The sequence below is a fragment of the Oryctolagus cuniculus genome, chromosome 4 (assembly GCF_964237555.1).
Source record: "Oryctolagus cuniculus chromosome 4, mOryCun1.1, whole genome shotgun sequence".
NCBI lineage: Eukaryota > Metazoa > Chordata > Mammalia > Lagomorpha > Leporidae > Oryctolagus > Oryctolagus cuniculus.
In genome coordinates, this window is record NC_091435.1 from 113,284,360 (window position 1) to 113,307,354 (window position 22,995).

Sequence of the window (22,995 nt, forward strand, 5' to 3'; positions counted from 1 at the left end):
TCTTTTCCAAGTGTGCGTGTGATAAACTCGCTGAGAAGTCTTGCCCAACACACTCTTTGTTTCAGTGTGGAGGCATAGGGCAACACGCATTGCCTTCAGGCCTTATTTTCTAGTCCCATTTCTAAGAGAACTTTCCAATTGGGTGACTGAACCAGGGATTTGAATATCTATTAATATCCTGGTCTACTCTCAGTTCATTAAAGCCTGTCAGAATGGCTGTGATTTTAACTGCACTATTAAATTCCAGCAGCCTGCCTTTTTTCTTTTATACGATGACACCAGCTTATTTAATTAGTGTGAAAGAGGTATCACTAACTTAAGATGTTTATTAACAGGAGGGTGTACCTTTTTAGGACACATTCTTATTTTACTCCATTTAACACTATAAATTCTTCATATAAAACATGAAGTGACATAGTTCAGGAAACCAGTTAATGACTGGGATCCCTAATGTCCTCACCAGGTGAAACCTGCTGAAATAATCAGAAGGCAGGGACTGTTGTAATGTGGCTTACATGGATATTGTTTTTTCAATTAGGTTACAGTAAATGTAGTCCTGCACAGTAGCGCCTTTTCTTCTTGGGGGATATTCAGCTGGAGGCCTTGCAGGAACAATCAGTTATAGGATTCCATTTTTTTAAATTGATTTATATTTTATTTATTTGCAAGGCAGAGTGGCAAACAGAGAGAAAGAGCTCTTCCATCCATGAGTTCACTCCTCAACTGCGCTCAACAACCTGTGTTGGGCCTGACCACAAGCAGGAGCCAAGAACTCCAACTGGATCTCTCCAGCATGGGTAGAGCCATCATCTGCTCCCAGGGTATTCATTAGCAGCAGTGCTGGATGGGAAATAGATGTGGGACTCAATCTCAGACATTCCAGCATGTGATGTGAGCATCCTAAAGAGTGGCATAACCCATTGTGCCACAATGCCACGGCCTCATGTTGGAATTTCAAAGGAATCTTCCACAGACCAACAGGTCTCTAACTTGATGATTGTCTTTTTTTAAAATATGTAAACAAAATAATAATTAAGCCATTCCAAAGTGATTGTATCTGAGGGATAAAATAATGTAGTTTCACAGAAAATTTTCTTCCACTTGTAATAGGCTTTAAACTGACTCCCAGGCTTCTCCTTGAGCTCCTTCTTAAGGGAGACACCAACCTCTGAAGTGAGTGAAGTTGTTGGGTCATAGCTGGGAGAGGAATTAGTACCTCACGGTTTTCAGACTGAATTCTTGTTTTTGACGACTTAAGTGGCTGAATCTACTTTTGTCAGCAGTAATGACTAGACCTGAACTGTTTCTGTTCCACCATAGTAGAAGCCATTCCAAGAGCAGAAGTTGTTTACATTTTGCCTGGTGTGCTTCAGTAGAAAATTTGTGTTTCTAGAAGGCCAGTTTTTAGCACTGGTGTGTCCTGGCACCCAAGTTTAATGTTAGTTTGCTCATTTTGAACTTTGATTTTCAGGAATTGATTTCTTCACCTGGGAGAACTTCCGATTAAATTTAGGGCAATAACTGGGAAGAACATGGAACAACAAGTTCCTTGATTCTGGTTCTGAAAGTGTCAATAGTTAACTTTGTGAGTTTGGGCAAAACCAAAACAAACCATAATCACTGTTTCTTAATCCTGTTAGCCAAGACTTTTAAAACCTAGTTTAGCAACTGCATAGTCCAAATATGAGTTCCAGTAGAGCTGAAGGAATTCTAGGATTTTTGATCCCTGTCAGAGAGGACTAGGGAAGATGCCCTGAAAACAATGGACTTGGACTTGACTTTGATACATATACATATTCCATTGAGCAATCACTATATTTTAAAATATTTTCTCATTTATGTGATTTATAAATTTATATTGAATTATAGCAAAATTCCCTTACATTGTTTAGTTCCTTAAAACTGACTGCATTGGGGGCATTAATTAGATTTATTAAGGAGAATTGTTAAATACCATTAGCCACTTAGACTGTATTTTAAGGCCAACTAGAACTCTTACTTTTGAAATCCTAATTTGTTTCCTAAGAGATTCCTCTCTTTGTGTGTATGTGTGTGTGTATGTGTGTTTAATTCCAAATATAATCTCTCCTAGCATAAAAACCTTTAAAAAATGAATTACAGAACAAAGGTTTAACCTAATGGTTAAGCTGCTCATATTCCATGTCACAATACTGTGTTGTGGGGAACGGAATCGCTCGTTGGGTTCATTTCAGGTATTTCATTGCACACTTGCAAGATTTCAAGGTGGAAGCATCATGGTATAGAGGGAAGCGGGATTTGTTTAAAGGGATAGTACACACAACAATGTGAATATGAGTAACCTCTCTGCCTTAGCATGGTGACTGTCCCCACCAAAGTTGAGATCATCCCTTTAAAGAATAGGGGTAGCCCTCTAATTGAATATTCAATTTGCCAGAGTTTGGATGGGGCTTCAGTGCATGTGGTGATCTCCAGAAAGGGGTGATGATGTCTCCACATGGGGCACAGCACACGTATGTTCATCGTGGGTTCTACTGCATGAGGAGTAGTGAGGCTCCAGGGCATGCTGGGGAATGGGTGTGTTCAGCCTGCATCCATGTTAATTCAGCAGGGAAGGCTGTGGGGTTTTGTGCACTGTGTAGCTGTGGCTCAAACACTGTGACAGTCTCTTAGCTTCTCTGCTCGTTAACTGATTGCGTAATCTAGCCCACATCACCTATTCAATTCCCATCTCTGGCTCCTGACTCCAGTTTCCTGCCAATGAGAAACCTAGGAGGCAGCTATGATGGCTCAGTAATAGGTTCTTGCTACCCACATAGGAGGCCTGAATTGTGTTCCTGGCTTCTGACTTTGGCCTTGGCCCAGACTGGCTGTTGCAGGCATTTGAGGAGTGAACCAGTGGGTGGGACAACTTGCTCTCTCTCTCTCTGTCTGTCTGTCTCTCTCTCTTACTCCCTATCCCTCTTTTCCTCTCAAATAAATAAACAAATTTTAGAAATAAAACAAATCAGTAGGGTAGTGGAGTAAATCCAAGCTTCAAATTAACCAAATTTATGTTCAAAGCCTATTCTATTATTTTCTATATATATAAACTTCATCAATTTTGTAACTGCTTCTTTCTTCAGTTTCCTACTTGCATATTTGCTTCATGATTATTATTTACTTAACTTGGATTTTGTCCTTTACTTTTGTCAGTTCAAATTTATTTCTATTAGTATTTTACTTCCACCTCTGAAATTATTTCAAGTATAGAAAAAGACACTAGTTCAAGAGCATTATACATGAAAGAGATTTTATATTCCAAAATAATTTATTTGAAAAGACACAAAAGTAAGAAAACAGGGAAAGAAGATAGAAAAGCAAACTTTATTGTATTTCTTGAATTTCTACAATCCTTTGATTGAAGGTAGTTTTCAGATAATTACCCTTAATTGTGGTTTATACATTTTTGTGGATTTAGTTTATAAAATGGTATGTTGTTTTGTCCCCACTGTTAGAACCAATGTTGATGAAAGCAAAATTCATACCAAGTACCTAGTATGCTTCCTAATTTTGATGAGGTTGAAAACAAAGTTAATTGTGTTGAATATTTTGTTTCCTAGTTGTTACAAGAAATAGCCCTCAGAAGTAAGCCTATAATTGAGCAATATCAAGGACTTGAAAGATTCTTTATTTTTGATAAAAATGAAAGATTCAACTTACTTTCTTCTCATAGCTTAGAATGCAGCTATTCCAGACCTTGGAATACATTTGCAGGTAATCAGAAATGAAATGATCTGTAGACCAACCTAACAAATTTCTATCTCATTTCTTTTTTAAACAGTCTGTTCTCATCTTAGGAAATACTGGGAAATTATTCTGTTCAATGAATAAAATAATTCCTTCTTGCCATGCTAAAATCATTGACACTTTGTGTATTGCATATGTGCAGCCTTCAAAATGTTCATGGAAAATGCTCATGAATAACATCCTATGAATAAATTTCAAAATGTTTTGTACCCCTAAATAAACTTAATTTCCAATTCCACATTTCATGAATTTTTTGAATCATGCTGCTTCACTGACATTTATTAAGGCTATTATCAAATGTGAGAAAAATTACTATAATGAATCTGAGGAAATATTATTGTTGATTTAGAAGTGTGACCCTTACTAAATTATAAATATAGCAGAAATTGCTCTATCATGTTGTCATGGTAAGTACCATATGATGATTTCTGAATTCCTATAATTCTGACTTAAAACTAATCAAAATCTTAGCCTCTATGAAATTTCTGGGAGAATTCTGTCATTCGTTTTTGCTCTCAACTTCTTTAAAAAATGTTTATTGATTTTGTATATTTGGAAGATGCAAAAACATACAGGGAGACAGAGACAGAGACAGAGACAGAGACAGCTGAATCTGCTGGTTCATTCTCCCAAAAGTCTACAACAGCCAGGGCTGGGCTAGGTTGAAGCTAGGAGCTAGGTCTCCCACATGGGTGGCAGGTACCCATCTACTTGTGCCATCACCTTTTGTCTCCTTGGGTGCACAATAGCAGAAAAATGGAATCCAAAGCTGAGCCAAGACTCAAACTCAGGTGCTGTGATATGAGATGTAAGCTTCCCAAATTATGTCTTAACTGCTATGCCAGGTTTCCACACTCTTAACCATTTTTAAAAGTGCAGTTTAATAGTATTAAAAGCATTCACAATGGCATGCGACCATCATTTCTATTCATCTCCAGAACCGTTTTCATCTTCAAAGCTGAAATTCTATTTCATTAAAGCAGTAATTCTTCATCTCCCTTCCTTTCAACCCCTACTTTCTATTTTTTGATTTTGATTACACTTCCTTGTTAAAGTAGAACTATATAGTATTTGGCTTCGTGTGTGTGTGTGTGTGTGTGTGTGTAATTGGTTTATTTCACTTCCTATAATGACTCAAGTTTCATCCGTGTTGTACAGGTGTCAAAATTCCTGTTACTTTTTTTTTAAAGAAAAAAACAAAATTTGCAAAACTGCAGATAGAATGTCTGAAGCTTTGTCTACTCAGCTTCTCTTTTATATACCTCTCAACTCCCAGCTACTCTATGGGAAAGAATATGAAAGTCACTGTTCAAGTGGAAAGAGGGTGGGTTTTTTTTTTGTTGTTGTTTTTGTTTTCTTTAGAATTTCCTTTTTGATTATTGTTGCATTAAGAATGCGGATTTAGTATAGAGGATTTATGTCTGTTCTGCAATAAAATACCCTGGTTGAATCAAAAAATGAAATTTCTTCCATTTTAAGGGCAAATAGCATCCTACAGTGTATATCTACCACATTTTGGTTATCCATTTATTCATCAATGGATGCTTCAGTTTCCTCCACCTTTTAACTTTTGCAAATAATGTTGCTGTGAATATGGGTTGTACAACATCCCTTGTGGATCCTGCTTTCAGTTATTTTAGGTGTATACTCAGAGGTGGAATTTATGGATCATGGAGATTTTTGAAAGTTTTTGAAAAACAATGGAATTCTTTTCCACAGTGGCTAGACCACAATATATTTTCATCAACAGTGCACAGGTATTGTAGTTACTTCATATCCTTGATGATACTTGTTAGTCTATTCTTTTTAATAGTAGACATTCTCCTGGGTCTAAATTGGTAGTGTCATTGTAGTTCAGATTTGCATTTCTCTAAGAATTAATGATTTTGAGCATATTTATTAGTCTTTGATATGTACTCTTTGGAGAAATGTCTTTTCACGTTCTTCACTCATGTTTTTAAGATTTTTTTATTTGTTTACATGAAAGTGTTATGGAGAGACGGAGAGACAGAGGCAGAGAGAGAGAGAGAGGAGAGAGAGAGAGGTCTTCCATCTGTTGGTTCACTCCCCAGTTGGCCACAACAGCCAAAGCCAGGAGCTTCTTCCGGGTCTCCCACATGGGCGCAGGGGCCCAAGGAGTTGGGCCATCCTCCACTGCCTTCCTAGGCCATAGAAGAGAGCTGGATTAGAGGTAGAGCAGCCAGTACTTGAACTGGCACCCATAAGGGATGCTAGCACTGCAGACGGCAGCTTTACGCTATGCCACAGCACTGGCCCCGTCTTTTGCTCATTTTTATATCTAGCTTTGTTTTATTGTTGAGTTTTAAAAATTATATTTTATATATTAGCTCCTTATAAGAGACATAGTTTTTAAATATTCTCATTTTTGGATTGCCTTTTTTAATGTTTATATATTCTTATTTCTTATTTATTTCTGGAAGTGAAATGACTATTTTTATTTAATTTTTAGAAATATCTTAACTAACAAAGGCTTGAAAAAATATGCTAAAATGTTAACAGTGATTATCTTAAGGTGTTGAAATTTGGGGAACTGCTTATTTTTTACTTTATTTTAAAAATTTTTTAAGGTAAACAAATTTCATGTATTTCATATATATTTATTTAGAAGCATAGTAATAATTACCACCCTACCCTCCCTCCTACCCATGTTTCTACCTGTCTTCTTCTTTTCAAATTGCTTCTTTTAATTGTTTCAATGATTACTCTCAATATATTTATACTCATAAGATTAACCCTACACTAAGTAAAGAATTCAACAAATAGAAAAAAAAAAGATACCTGTTCTTCAACAGTAGATGCAAGGACTGTATCATTCATTGAATCTCAAAATGTCAATTTCACTCATATACATTACATTTTTTGGTACTCTATTAGTTATCACAGATCAGGGAAAACATATGGTATTTTTCTTTTCATGACTGGCCAATTTCACTAAGTATAATGGTTTCCAGCTGCATCCAATTTGTTGCAAAAGACAGGATGTCATTCTTTTTATGACTGAGTAGTATTCCATAATTTATTGACCCAGTCATCAGTTGATGGACATCTGAGTTATTCCATATCTTAGCTATTATGAATTGAGCTGCAAGCAACATGAGGATACAGATAACTCTTTCATATGCTGGTTTCATTTTGTGTGAGTAAATTCCCAGGAGTGGGATTGCTGGGTCTTATGATATATCTATTTTCAGCTTTTTGAGTCATCTCCATACTGTCTTCTATAATGGTTATACTAATATAAATTCCCACCAACAGTGGGTTAGGGTAACCTTTTCCTCACATTCTCACCAGCATTTGTTGTTTTTTGATTTATGCATGAGATGCATTCTAACAGGGGTGAGGTGAAACCTCATTGTGGTTTTGATTTGCATTTCCCTAATTGCTAATGATCCTGCACTTTTTTTCATGTGTCTGCTGGCTATTTGAATTTCTTCTTTTGAAAAGCACCTGTTCAAGTCCTTTGCCCATTTCTTAACTGGATTTTTTGTTTTGTTATATCTGAATTTCTTGAGCTCTTTATAGATTCTAGATATTCATCTGTTACCAGTTACATAGCTTGCAAGCATTTTCTCCCATTCTGTTGGTTGCTTTTTCCCTTTGTTGAGTTCCCTTTGCTGTGCAGAAGCTTCTTAGCTTGATGTAATCCTATTTTTCTATTTTTATTTTTATTGCCTGTGCTTCTGCCATCTTTTCCAAGAAATATTTGCCTATGCCAATGTCTTCCAAAATTTCCCCATTGTTCTCCCATAGTAATTTTTTGTATCAGGTTGTAGATTTAGATCGTTGAAGAATTTTGATTTGATTTTTGAATAAAGTGTAAAATAAGGGTCTTTTTTCATACTTCTGCATGCATAGATCCAATTTTCCCAGCACTATTTGTTGAAGAGACTGTCCTTTCTCCAAGAATTGATTTTGGCTCTTTTGTCAAATATTGATTGGTTGTAGGTTCTTGGATTGATTTCTGGATTTTTTTATCCTGTTTTATTGGTCTACATGTCTATTTTTGTGCCATTAACAGGCTGTTTTGATTATATTCCCTGTTGTATGTGTTCAAATCTGGTATTGTGATGTCTCTGACATTGTTTTTGTTGTTTAATATTGCTTTAGCTCTTGAGGGTCCTCTGTGTGTCCATATGAATTTTAATATCATTTTTTAGATATGAGAAGAATATCATTGGTGTTTTGATTGGGCATTCTTATTTATTTTAAAGGCAGAACAACAGCAGCAGTAAGAGAGAGAGAGAGAGAGGAAGCAAAAGAGAGAGAGAGAGAGACCCTATTCTCCATCTGTTTGTTAACTCCCCAAATGGCACATAATTTCTAAATCAGGCCAAATTCAAGAGCCAAGGACTGTATCCAGGTCTCCCACATGGGTGGCAGTGACTCAAGTACTTGAGCCATCACTTACTGACTCCCAGATGCAGTACTAGAAAGCTAGTTCACAAGCAGAGATGAGATTTGGACCCAGGCAATCTAATATGCATGCATCCAAAGTGAAGTCTTTAATTGATGTGCTACAAAAGGCCTGCCCCATGGAGATTGCTGTTTTTCTGCTCATAAGTATCTATTAATGCGGATTATAAAATTCATGAAGACCAGGTTGTCTACTATTTATTTCGTTGTCTGTGCCTTTTGTAACATATCCAAGAAATTGTATCCAAATCTAATGTGTGAAGCTTTTACATTGCATTTTCTTCTAAGAATTTTTAGTTTTAAATTTTACCGTTAGATCTTTTATCCAATTTGAGTTAATTTTTGTATGTGGTGTTAGGTTAAATTATAGATTCACTCTTTTGCATATGCATAGAGTTTTCAAGCAGCATTTTTAAGAGACATTTAATTTATTTGAAAAACAGAGTTACAGAGAGAGAAGGAGAAATACATCCACTCATTCACTCCCCAGATGGCTGCCACAGTTAGGGCTGGAACAGACCAAGGCCAGGAGCTTCTTCTGGGTCTCCTACATGAGTTCAAGGGCCCAAGGACTTAAGCCATCCTCCATAACTTTCCCAGGCACATTAGCAGTGAGCTGGATGGGAACTGGAGCAGCTGGGACTTGAACGGGTGCCTAACTGGGATGCTCGTGCTGCAGGCAGTGGGTTAACCCACTGCACCCTAATGCTGGCCCCTCCAGCAGCATTTTTTAAAAGAACTGTCTTTGTGGTCTAGGTTCTTTGTCAAAAATAATTTCACTAAGAGGGTAGATTTTAAATAATCTTATTATGCACAAAAATATTTAATTTGTGAGGTTAGATACATGCTTATTAGGTTGATTTAGCCATTCCACTGTGGAGACATATTTCAGAACATCTTATTTTATACTATATATATATATATGTATGTATACATTTATATATATAAACATTCTTAATTAACAGCAATAATAATTTGATCATATATGCTAGGGTTTATTTTATGTTCTTTATTCTATTCCAGTTGTCAACATGTATGACTTTTTTCCAGTGCCATACTTTTTTCATTACTGTTTATTTGTAATAAGTTCTGTGATTAGGAAGGGTGAGTCCTCTAGCTTCATTATTTTTTCTCAAGATTGCTTCATCTACTTAAGGTCCCTTATGATTCCATCTGAATTTTTGGGTGAGTTTTTCTTTTTCCTTTTTAAAGGTTTATTTGTTTTTATTTAAAGCCAGAGTTACAGAGAGGGAGAGACAGAGATCTTCTATCCACTGGGTCACTCCCCAGATGGCTGCAGTGTCCAGGGCTGGGCCAGGCTGAAGCCAGGAGCCAGGAATTTCTTCCAGGTCTCCCATGTGGGTGGCAGGGGCCAAACACGTGGACCGTCTTCTGCTGCTTTTCCCAGGCCATTAATAGGGAGCTGTGTTAGAAGTTGAGCAACTGGGACATAAGTTGGCACACATATGGCATGCTGGTATTGCATGTGGTGGTTTCACCTACTATGCCAAAATACTGGCCTAGTATGATTTTTCTATCACTTCAAAACCTGGCGTTGGGAATTTGATAGGTGTTGCCTTGAGTATGTAAATTGCTTTGAGTAGCATTTCCATCCTAACCCTATTACATCTTCCAGTCCATGCAATGGGATATATTTCCATTTATTTAAGTCTTCCTTAATTTCTTTCAGTAATGTTTTATAGCTTTCTATGAACATTCTTTATCTCCTTAGTTAATTCTCTAATATTTTATCCTTTTTATATTATTATACATAGAATTGTCTGCTTGAGTTCATATTTTTTATTTTTGGTATATAGACATGTAATTTATTTTTGCCTGCTGACTTTGCATTCTATTCCATTTATTAGTTCTAACAGATTTCTTTCATGCAATGGTTAGGTTTCTTTTTACATAGATTATATAATCTGTTAATGGAAATAACTTTTTCTTCTTTCTCATTTGAATGATTATTACTTATTTCTCTTGTCTCTTTGCTAGATCTTCCAGTAGTATGTTGGATAGAAGTGGTAAAAATGTCAATCCTTGAATTTCTTTAGATCTTGGAGGAAAATCTTTCAGTTTTTCACCATTGAATATGGTGTTTATTCTGGGTTTTTAGGTATGACTATTATGTGGAAGTAGTTTCCTTCTATTCCTAGTTTGTTGAGTGTTCTTTTTCTTGCATGGGTGTTGAATTTTGTCAAATAACTTCTCTGCATCAACTGAGGTGATCCTGTTTTGTTTTCCTTCATTATGTCAGTGTTTTAATTATACTGATGGATTTTCATATGTTGAATTATCCTTTTATTTCTGTAGTGTATTCTCCTTGGTCATGGTGTATAATCCTTTTAACATGTTGCTGAATTTTGTTTGCTAGTACCTCCTTGAGGATTTTTGCATAACTGCTCCTTAGGCATATTCATTGATAATTTTATTGGTTGATACTTTTCTTATAGTGTTTTATTTGACATTTGTGTCAGGATAATGTTGGCTTCCTAATATGAGGTAAGAAGTATTCTCTTCTCTTCAATTATTTGGAAAAGTTGAAGAAGGATTGAGGTGAATTCCTCTGTAAATGTCTGATAGAATTCACCAGTAACACATAATATTAGTTCCAGGCCTTTCTTTGTTAGGTTATTCTTGATTATTGATTCAATCTCCTTATTAGTTATACATGTGACAGGTCTTCAAAAAGTTCCTGGAAAATGTGTATTATCAAAAAACTACATGAGTATCCAAAATTTTGCACCAAAATAAACTTTTCTTTTAATTGTATTTATCCACAAGCTTTTAAAACTGCCTTTGTATACTCGATTTCCTATTTGTTCATGATTTTGTTGTTTCTTTTTGGAAGCTGGGCCATGGTGTCATCAATATTCTTGGGTAACCTGTCCTTTTACATGTGATTATTCATGCTAAACTAGTAGGATGGGCATTTGGCATAGTTGTTAAGACATCCACATTCCACTTAGAGGGCCTGAGTCTGAGTCTGAGCTCTACTTCCTACTCCAGCTTCCTGTTAATGCACACCCTGGGATGCAGCAGGTGGCAACTCAAGTAGTTAGGTCCCTGCGACCAATGTGGAAGACCTGAACTGATTTCCTGGCTCCTGGCTTGGGTTTGATTCAACCCTAGGTGTTGCAAGAATTTGGAGGGTAAATAAGTGGATGAAAGAGCGCTCTTTCTCTCTCTCTTTCTCTCTCTCTCTCTCTCTCTGTGTGTCTTTCAAATACAAAATGAGTAAATAAAATAAAATAAAATAAAAAGCAGTTATACCTTATGTTATATTGTCATATACTTTTAAGAATATTTGTTCCTATTTAAACATATGAGTGTAATATTTTGCAACTGATATATTATTTTTTCTTTTTAATCAATATATGTGAATTTAGTGGGTTTTAGTTTATGAGATTTTATATTTCATAATATATGTATGGATATATATCATTGTTAAAGATATTTTATTCAGCTAAATTTGTTCAGTAAGATAATAAATATATCAGGCCAACATGAATGTTTCTCACTTCATATGTTATATTATTTTACTGTTTTTCTGTTTCCAGGGGACAGAGAATGGATCCCAGACCACAGCCTAAGTACACATGCTGATAATGCAGTTGCCTTGGGTGTTCTGAAGAGTGTCCAGAATCTATCTTCAATAAGAAAACAACAGAAGATAGGTAAAATTGGCTATAAGTTAGCATTGCCATATTGTTGGTTTAGTAGTTGGTTTCTTAGCAGTTTACTAGGCACATGAAAATTGGTTTTTAAAGTTACACATTTAGACTCAACCATTTAAACTAAATATCTTGGACTTTGCCCTCAAAACCAGAATTCTTTTTATTTTTTTATTTGACAGGTAGAGTTACAGACAGTGAGAGAGAGAGAGAGACAGAAAGGTCTTCCTTCCGTTGGTTCACTCCCCAAATGGCCGCCATGGCCGGTGCTGCACCGATCTGAAGCCAGGAGCTAGGCGCTTCCTCCTGGTATCCTCCGCAGGTGCAGGAGCCCAAGCACCTGTGCCATCCTCCACTACCCTCTAGGGCCACAGCGGAGAGCTGGACTGGAAGAGGAGCAACCGGGACTAGATTCTGGTGCCCATATGGGATGCTGGCGCCGCAGGTGGAGGATTAACCAAGTGAGCCAAAGCGCTGGCCCTCCAAAACCAGAATTCTAAGACACCAAGTGAATTCATCATTCTTCTAGAAAAATTCAATTATGTTTTCTATAACAGTGTATTAGGGAATAATATTTGTAAAACATAGATCAGGATATAGTGTATTTTTAACAATCATTTTAAAATATAAACTTGCCTTATACATGAAGGAAGTAGTATTTTATACCATATTTTTAAAAAGTATTGATTTTATTTATTTGTAAGACAGAGTTACATAGAGAGGTAGAACCAGACAGAGAGAGAGAGAGAGAGAGGACTTCCATCCGCTGGTTCACTCCCCAAATGGCCGCAATGGCCAGAGCTGAGCTGACCCGAAGCCAGAAGCTTCTTCTGGATCTCCCATGTGGGTGCAGGGGCCCAAGCACTTGGGCCATCTTATACTGTTTTTCCAGATCATAGCAGGGAGCTAGATGGGAACTGGAGCAGCTGGGACTAGAACTGGCACCCATATGGGATGCCTGCACTGCATGTGGGGCTTGATGCGCTGTGCCACCACGCCGGCCTCTATACCACATTTAGTATACTTTTCCACTTGGTTCATATTATTATCACTCATATCTATATGTAAAATGAGTAGCCTAGGTGAAGTTTGCCACTTATAGCTGAGGTTGTGATAGCTGGCTTTTTTCTTTTAACTTTTATTTAATGAATATAAATTTCCAAAGTACAGCTTATGGAGTACAATGGCTTCCCCCCCATACCTTCCCTCCCAACCCCAACCCTCCCCTTTCCTGCTCCCTCTCCACTTCCATTCACATCAAGATTCATTTTCAATTCTCTTTATATACAGAAGATCAGTTTAGCATATATTAAGTAAAGATTACTACCTGACACCATCAAATTATTAGAGAGCATTGGAAAAACCCTGCAAGATACAGGTACCGGCAATGACTTCTTGGAAAACACCCCAGAAGCACAGGCAGTCAAAGCCAAAATTAACATTTGGGATTGCATCAAATTGAGAAGTTTCCATACTGCAAAAGAAACAGTCAGGAAAGTGAAGAGACAACCGACAGAATGGGAAAATATATTTGCAAACTATGCAACAGATAAAGGGTTGATAACCAGAATCTACAAAGAAATCAAGAAACTCCACAAGATCAAAACAAACAATCCACTTAAGAGATGGGCCAAGGACCTCAATAGACATTTTACAAAAGAGGAAATCCAAATGGCCAACAGACACATGAAAAAAATGTTCAAGATCACTAGCAATCAGGGAAATGCAAATCAAAACCACAATGAGGTTTCACCTCACCCCAGTTAGAATGGCTCACATTCAGAAATCTACCAACAATAGATGCTGGAGAGGATGTGGGGAAAAAGGGACACTAACCCACTGTTGGTGGGAATGCAAACTGGTCAAGCCACTATGGAAGTCAGTCTGGAGATTCCTCAGAAACCTGAATATAACCCTACCATTCAACCCAGCCATGCCACTCCTTGGAATTTCCCAAAGGAAATGAAATTGGCAAACAAGCTGTCTGCACATTAATGTTTATTGTAGCTCAATTCACAATAGCTAAGACCTGGAACCAACCCAAATGCCCATCAACAGTAGACTGGATAAAGAAATTATGGGACATGTACTCTTTAGAATACTATACAGCAGTCAAAAACAACGAAACCTGGTCATTTGCAACAAGATGGAGGGATTTGGAAAACATCATGCTGAGTGAATTAAGCCAGTCCCAAAGGGACAAATATCATATGCTCTCTCTGATCGATGACAACTAACTGAGCACCAAAGGGGAAACTTGTTGAAATGAAATGGACACTATGAGAAACAGTGACTTGATCAGCTCTTGTCCTGATGGTTGATGTACAATGTAATGCTTTATCCATTTTAGTATTTTTTTTTTGTTCTAGTACCATTGGTTGAACTCTGTAATTAACACACAGTTATTCTTAGGTGTTTAAATTTTAACTGAAAAGTGATCCCTGTTAGGAATTTGGAAAACATTATGTTGAGTGAAATAAGCCAATCCCAAAGGGACAAATACCACTTGTTCTCCTTGATAGGTGACAACTAACTGAGCACCAAAAAGGAAACGTGTTAAAGTGAAATGAACACTATGAGAAATGGTGACTTGATCAGTCCTCACCCTGACTGTTGATGAGCAACTTGATATGTTATCCCTCTTAGTATTTTTTTTGTTTGTTCTACTTAATACTTTTGGTTGAATACTGTAATCAATACACAATTCTTCTTAAGTGCTGAAACTTAACTGAAAAGTGATCACTGTTAAATATAAGAGTGGGAATAAGAGAGGGAAGAGATGTGCAATTCGGGACATGCTCAAGCTGACTTACCTCAAACGGTAGAGTTAGAAACATACCAGGGGATTCGAATTCAATCCCATCGAGGTGGCATGTACCAATGCCATCTCACTAGTCCCAGTGATCAATTTGTGTTCACAATTGATCATAATGATAGGACTAAGAACCAAAGGGATCACATAAACAAGAATAGTGTCTGCAAATACTAGCTGATAGAATCAAAAAGGGAGAGAGTGATCCAACATGGGAAGTGAGATACACAGCAGACCCATAGAATGGCAGATGTCCTAAACAGCACACTGGCTTCAGAATCAGCCCTTAAGGCATGCGGATCTGGCTGAAAAGTCCATGAGAGTATTTCAGGAATGGAAAGCCAAGACACTCTGGGGGAAAAAAAAAAAAAAAAAAAAAAAAAAACTAAATATCTCCGTGAGTGAGATCCCAGTGGAAAGAACGGGCCATCAAAGAAGGAGGTACCTTTCTCTGAAGGGAGGAGAGAACTTCCACTTTGACCATGGCCTTGTCTAAAAATTATCAGAGTCAGTGAACTCAGGGGGCTTCCATAGCCTTGGCAGCTCATGACAAGAGCCTAGGGTGATTACTGATGCCATAAACAAGAGTGTCAATTTGTTAAGTCAACAACAGGAGTCACTGTGCACTTACTCCTTATGTAGGATCTTTGTCCTTAGTGTGCTGTACATTGAGATTTAATGCTATAACTAGTACTCAAACAGTATTTTTCGCTTTATGTTTCTGTGTGGGAGCAAACTGTTGAAATCTTTACTTAATGTATACTAAACTGATCTTCTGTATATAAAGAGAATAGAAAATGAATCTTGATGTGAATGGAAGGGGGGAGGGAGTGGGAAAGGGGAGGGTTGCGGGTGGGAGGGACGTTATTGGGGGGAAGCCATTGTAATCCATATTCTGTACTTTGGAAATTTATATTCATTAAATAAAAGTTTAAGAAAAAGGAAAAAAAAGATTTCAACAGTATACATTGCTTTTGAATGTAATGCTTTATTGTTGATATCTTGATTTCCATTCATTAACTCTGTAGCTGAGGAAGGATAACTATTGATATGGTCAATGTCCATTATAATCCTTTCCTAATGAGTGTATACAGAGTATATGACAGCATTAAAGTTACTAATATTATTAAGCCATAATTGTTAAAGGAGGTTTGCTTTGTGCTGAATTTCATATTAGGTTACAGTTGTTAACTATTGAATTAAGGCATGTGTTGAGTGTGTCCACACTATGCTAGGCTCTGGGGATAAAGAGATGCCTAAATCATGTTCCCTGATGTTAATGAGCTCATGGTTTAGGTGGAATCCTGTAAAGTACCTTATTTACCTTGGTTAAATGTTCTCTTCAAGCCAGAAATTCAATTACACAAGATTATCCTATATATAAGATTTATATGTCTCTGTTGCCCTAGATGATGATTAAAACTCCTTGGTGAACATAGACTCCTTTCTATATGCATTTATGATGAATATATGTCAGATGTAAAAAAAAAAATTAGTATAGAAACCATTCATGACTTTTTTTTAGTTCTATGCTTAAGTACCTAGTCTCATATCAAAGTCTAGAGCAGCTTCCAAACTTCTGATTGCTTCCTTCTGAGGAAGTAAGAAGAAAATTTTATGTTATGGTATACACTGATGAAAATAAATTCATATGTATGCTATGAGAAATTCATTACTAAGAGAAATCTTTATAACTAAGTAGCCAAATGTTTATAAGTATCAATTTGGGCAGATTAGTCATAATCAACGATTTATTACAAAACACTTTTAAGCTTTTGGCTTAGGGATGAAGATGATCTCTTCCTATATCTGAGGTGCCTGGGTTGACTCTAGAATCTGGCTGCTGACTCCAGATTCCTGCCAGTGCAGATGCTGGGAAGCAGTTTAGGTGATGGCCCAAGTAATTGGGTCACGGCCACCCTTCTGGGGATATCTAGATTGCATTCCAGGTCCCCACTTTCTGCTGAGGCCAGAGGCCCTTGATGGCAGTTAGCTAGTGATCCAGTAGATAAACGCTCCCTCTGTGTCACATGCTGTTTCTCCCTCTCTCTCTGTCTCTCTCTTTGTCTCTCTCTCTTTCTCCACACACACTACACACACACACACACCTTTTCTCTCTAACAAAAATTAACAACATGACAAACACATTTGTTGGATCACCTGTCTGAGTCCAGGGACTGTGAAATTAAATAAATCTTTGCCTTGCAGTCTGGTACACAGGTTCTCAGAGATGAGTATGCATCACGTGGGAAACCCATTGTTATGTTGTTTCTGAATCTTTGGGAGGTTCTGATTAATTAAGGCTAAGGAGAAACCTGGGAATTTGCATTTATTTTATCAACAACTCCCTGTTGTGCTGATATAGTCTGGAAGTAATATTTTTAAAAAAATCATATTCTGAAAAAAAATTTAATACACATGCTCAGACACATAATTTCTACCATTTATAAATTTTATAACATACTTTTGGAGGTTGATAGGTAATTAATAATTATATGTTCTATCAATTATAATAAAAATAGGTACATATATAGTTTTTTGAGGTTATAAAATAATGGTTTTGCCATAGAAAATGTAGATATGAAAGATTTTAGAGACTAGATGACATTTCAGTTGAAACTTATAAAAATAATAACTTATCAGTTAGGGAAACTGTGCAATGGCTTTCTAGACAAGTATAGTAACTGACTATCAATATATGCATCTTTTATTTTGAACTGATACCAATATGTAAATAAATTTCCATTTCCATAACATTTTAAAATTTGTAAGGACAAAAATATGGCAGCTAGAAAGTATTTGTGTGTTTGTCAGCAATTCCATTGATTCTCCCTCTGGCTCTCCAAGAATCTGCCCCTTTCACCCGAATTTTCTGTCTGTGTACATGACGATACCATCTGAAAATGGATTAAATCTGAAAGTCAGGATACATCTTGACTCCATTCACCACATCTTATTCATCCCAAGTCCTGCTGCTCTCAGCTCCAAAACTGGTCCTGAATCTGAGCACTTTCATCTTCACTGTTCAAGATGAGTCCAGGAACCTCTCCCTCCCAAGTTCACTTTCTCCCCACCACAATCATGCTGTTGTGACTAATTCCCATCCAATTCTATAGTTTATAGTTGGAGAATTAATTGCTTATATTTATAGTCATAAAATTATTCATACTTTTAATTCATAGGGAGTGAGGTATGCTTTCCATAAATTTAAACCATAAATTTTATCACATCATTTAATAACCTAAATCATCCAAAGCTTCCTATACATGGTAGGAAAAATTGCATTCCCTAACACAGCATTACCGGGGTTGGCTTCCCATGTTGTCTTCCAAACTGCATCATCTGTATTATAGCTCCACTGGCTTCCTTTCAGTTCTTGGAGAGGCCATGTTCCTATTCAGCTCTTTGCTTTAGAATTTGCTGTTCTCTCTCATCTAGAGTGCTGTGTAACCTCCCTCTCCATTGTCACAGCCTGCTTTGTATGATTATATTTTCTTCCCTTTATTCAGTGTCAGCTCAGATGTTGTCTCCTTAGAGAGGCCTTTTGAGACCACTGTATCTAATGCTAGTCTCCAGGGTGCCTCTATTACATCTACTTTCTTTTTTCTTTCTCTTAGAACTTATCTCCATGTGACATGATCTCATGTATTTGTTTATTTTCTGCTCGCTCCCACCTATGGTTGGAAACAACAAGGCTTATCTTGCTCTGTTTATTGGTTTATCCTCTGTGATATAGCATGGCCTGGTATATTGTAAGTGCTTGGTACATATTTCTGAATGTGTGCATTAGTTTGAAGTTTAACTTTGGAGTTCAAATTGAAGGTAGGGGCAAAGTTTCATTCACTTAAAAATTACTGATTTATCAATTTGAAATGGGAGGGACAGAGAGAGAGGGAGAGAGCACTTTCATCTAATGATTCATTTCTCAAATGCCTGCAATGGTCAGGACAGGCTAAGGCTGAAGCCAGGAGTCAGTAAGTTCAATGTAGGTCTCCCATGTGGATGGCAGGGACCCCCAACTACCTGAGCCATTACTGCTGCCCCTCTTAGTAACAGAAAGCTGTAGTCAGAAGCTGGAGTTAGGAATCAAATGCAGACACTCCAGTGGGGGATGTGTGTATGTCTTACTTGGCATCTTAACTACTAGGCCAAACACCAGCTTCTCATTTGCTTTTGAGTATCCTGATCCTGATACATGGCCTAGCAGTATTTGGAGTTGATAAATGACTTTATAGTTGAATTGGGTTGAGTATTAATTCATAAGTTCTCAGAGTTGGAAGAGATTTATATCATCCAGTTAACATGTCAAATATGAAATGCCGTATCTCAGATCACAGGCTGATTTCTAATTCAGTGTGATGAGACAATTAGGTTCTTAGCTACCCAGTTTAGCATTCTTTCCTCTAAACCATATTGCTAAATAAAATTTCTATATGTGTTTCAGGAACTCTTAGAAAATAAATTTCATTTTTTAATGTATAATTCTCAGCAGTTTATACTTGGAACAAGATTGTCAATAGATGGTTATTGTTTTGCATTCTTTATTAGAATTAAAATATTGGGTCCTTGAATAAGGATGTTATTTGCTATCAAAATTCTGTTCAAAAACACATTGTTAAAATTATGTTTCATCAAATAGCAATGTTAAATCTAGAATAGCAACCATTATTGGAATATTAAATATTATTCACTGAAGTGATTCATATTTTTCATATTCTTATGAGCATTCTTGTGTTTGTTAATATAACCTGAAAGTACATTGCATTTTAACTTCTCAATATTTGGCATACTTTAATTAGTAATTATAGAGCAATATTTTATGGCTACCACAATGGAAAATTTATTTTGTTGTATTTAGAGGATAACTGTGAACAGTTAATGATTTCCTGAGATTATATTGCTAGTGATAGCACAATTCGCTCCAAAAATAATTTCTTCTGTTGGTAATCTACACAATGTGCTTCTTTTTTTCTTTATGGAATGATCCCCTCGATTGTGGCATGTTGTATTAGTGCCATTCTTAATATTGTGTCAAATCCTAACCTTAGCAATAACATTGATAAGCTTACAAATTAAACATTGCAGAGAATGATATACTGACCTAAGTGAACAAGAATATCAAGGACCAAGTTAGTGCTTCTTCTATCTAATTCTCTGTTTTGTTTAAATTTCACTTTGAGCATATTTTCCAGTAAGAAAGATGGTTTGTCTCTTTGCTGTGTGCTGATCATAAGTCTGACCCATCCCCTGGGTAGTTTTCCCCTCAATTGGGATCAATTAAGTTTAAATACTGTGGCAACCAGATGTTGTTATAAAAGTTGAGCAAGTGTTTGTACTCTCCTGATTTTTCTGAAGGGCATTTACGTTATTTAAAATTTTTCTCACTTAATATTTTTCTGTGTTGGCAATAGTCCAGGCCTTACTAATAACATCTTCCTTTGTTTATATTATTTTAATGAGAGTTCTGAGTTCCTTTGCATTTTACCTTGACTGTGACCCATCACAATGCTGATACAAGAACAAAGCTTTTTACACAGCTCTAAAAGTTTGGTGTACAGAGTGAATTGTTGTTATACTCAAAGATGTGATGCCACTGCTGTTTTTCCTACTAGAGCTTCATTATGCAAGCATGGCAAGGTTGCCTTTCTGGGTGATTATGAATAGAATATTGATTCTCTACTTATTATAGATAAAAGGGGAAATTACTTACAAATTCTAGTTGCCAATGTAATTCTTAGGGATTTATGTATTTTTAACACCTAGGTGAGTTTTTGTCAGTTATTTTTCTTCAGAATTGTCTCTGAACACAAACAGGCCCAAAAAGATCAGGATCTTTCTTTAATATATTCACAAAATAATTCTAACAAAATTATTATAAAAATTGATTTCTGAAATGTTCATTAAATTTGGTGCCCTTTGGAACTCACCCTTAGTCAGTATTAATTGCTTAAATAATTACATACTGCATTCAGGTTCTTCTTAGTGTATTAGCTGCATTCAAAATGGAATTCTTTAAGTAAAAAACACAAACTCATTAGCCATTACATGTTTAATATGCTATGACCACTTTCACTTTTTTGAATATTATATTTTCACTGGAATCGATAGAGGGGCTATAGTGTTATATGACACACGTTCAGTTAGGTCATGATTGCTACAGTGACAACTGCACTTCTTTAGAGTCTAATGTTTTAACCCATGGCAAGTTGTGTTAAGGGAATGTAAAATTACAAGATAAATTTTTTATAGTTAATATATTTATCTGAATCAGAAAAATGATTCAGTACATCTGAAAATTAACTGGTGCTAGAATTTGAAAATGTGTACTGTGAAAATTCCCTTGGCATTTATTAAAGAATATTTTGTGAGAAATACCAAAACAAAAATAAGCTGTGTTAGTAGAATATTTATAGGGATTTTTTTTCCTCTCCTTAAAAATAAACACATCTGTCGAAGAAGTCAACTAAGTGAATGTTTGAATTAGATCAACATGGAGTAGTGATGACTCTAATGGAACAATGCAATCACCTGTCTTAGGTCTGCGCTTCTGGGACTTCTACATTCAAGTGACCTGGAAAGTAGCAGAGTGAATTCATATTTAGGAGATTAAAGATTTGATCTCAGTCTTTGGAAAGGCTTTGGTTTTGGAAAAATCCACACAGCCATTTCATATTAATGTATTTGTTCTGTTCCCATATTTTTAAATATAGGAATAAATTATAAACCATCAATATTATGCTTCGGTGAATATTGCATTTCATTTGTCTTTTTCTGAATATAGAAAATTACAGAAAAATTACAAGAAGCATTCTTTATGACATAGTGGAAGTGATTTGAGATTAACAGATCTTGGCTAGCTGAAATAGATGATAATCAAAAGTGGATTTTCTCATAAACTCTGTTGCATGAACCTTAACTGTGTAGGGGGCTGGTATTTTGTATTATTACTCATTCAGAATTTTAAAAACAGTTGATTTAAAAATTTTCACTTCTTGTTTTAGACCAGAAATCACAGAGACCCTCAACAGCAAATTTGCCAGTTTCCAATTCTGTTACAAAATGCTCCAGATGCCTTTCATCCTCTCATTCTCAATCAAGTAGTGCAGCTGCTCAATCACTATCCAGAGCTGCATCTGAAGTTTCAGAAATTGAATATGTTGATACTGCTGACCAGAATGAGCCTTTCTTAGATGACACTGCTGATCAACAAACCATAGCAAGTTTGGAAAAAGAATTAAATGTGCAGAGAAATCTTGCAGGTAAGGCTATTTTTTTTTTTCACCATAGATAATGTTATCTCTGCCCTCTGCCTCATTGTTCATTACTCTTGCTAGGAAAACAAGCAGTAAAACAAAGTAGACTTTCCTTTTCCTTCTTTAACCATGAACTAGTATGTCTTTCTTCTTGTTATCCACTGCTAATGGGAAGAAAATATGATAAGCAAGTGTTGCTGTGCAGTTGCACAGGGTTGATTCTCCTGAGTCTACATAATACACAATCAAATGTGGCATAAAGACTTCATGTGTGCAGAAAAACAAATCTTTTTTCTCCTTTCCCCATAACCACTGAAGGGTTAATCTTTTTTTAAAGTAGTGTTATTTTTTATTATCTTGTATGTGTGTCTGTAATATATTTGTGTTTTCTTTTTTTTTTTTTTTGCTTTTAGTTTTTTTCCCAAAGAAACCTTTTATTTAATGAGTAGAAATTTCATAAGTAAAACTTAAGGAATACAGTGATTCTTCCCACCATACCTGCCCTCCCACCCCCACTCCCACTCCACCTCCTCCACCCTCTCCTATTCCCAGTCCCATTCTCCATTAAGTTTCATTTCCAATTAACTTTATACACAGAAGACCAACTCTATACTAAGTAAAGATTTCAACAATTTGCACATGCACACACAGATACACATGAAACTGTTTGAGACCAAGTTTTGTATTTAGTTCTCATAATATGACTCATTGAGGACAGAAGTCCCACATGGGAAGTAAGTGCACAGTGATTTCTGTTGTTAATTTAACAGTTAACACTCTTATGTATGATCTAAGTGATCACCTGAGGCTCTTGACATGAGCTGCCAAGGCTATGGAAGCCTTTTGAATCCACAATCTCTGTCAGTATTTACACAAGGCCATAAGCAAAGTGGAAGTTCTCTCTTCCCTTCATAGAAAAGTACATCCTCCTCTGATGTCCACTTCTTTTCACTGGGATCTCTCTCACAGAGATCCTTCATGCAAGACATTTTTTTTGCCACAGTGTCTTGGCTTTCCATGCCTGAAATGCTCTCATGGCTTTTCAGCCAGA

The 22,995-nt window shown here is 36.3% G+C and overlaps 1 protein-coding gene across 3 annotated transcripts in view; it reads left to right on the top strand.

Moving 5' to 3' along the window:
• ZBBX (zinc finger B-box domain containing) overlaps positions 1-22,995 on the top strand; it is a 160,523-nt gene that overhangs the window by 122,127 nt on the left and 15,401 nt on the right. For all 3 annotated transcript variants that reach the window (XM_070073199.1, XM_051818752.2, XM_017346893.3), the window contains 3 exons: positions 3,582-3,735; positions 11,766-11,882; positions 21,693-21,950. In XM_070073199.1, coding sequence (XP_069929300.1) covers positions 3,582-3,735; positions 11,766-11,882; positions 21,693-21,950 — 529 coding nt within the window. The remainder of the gene's footprint in view (positions 1-3,581; positions 3,736-11,765; positions 11,883-21,692; positions 21,951-22,995) is intronic.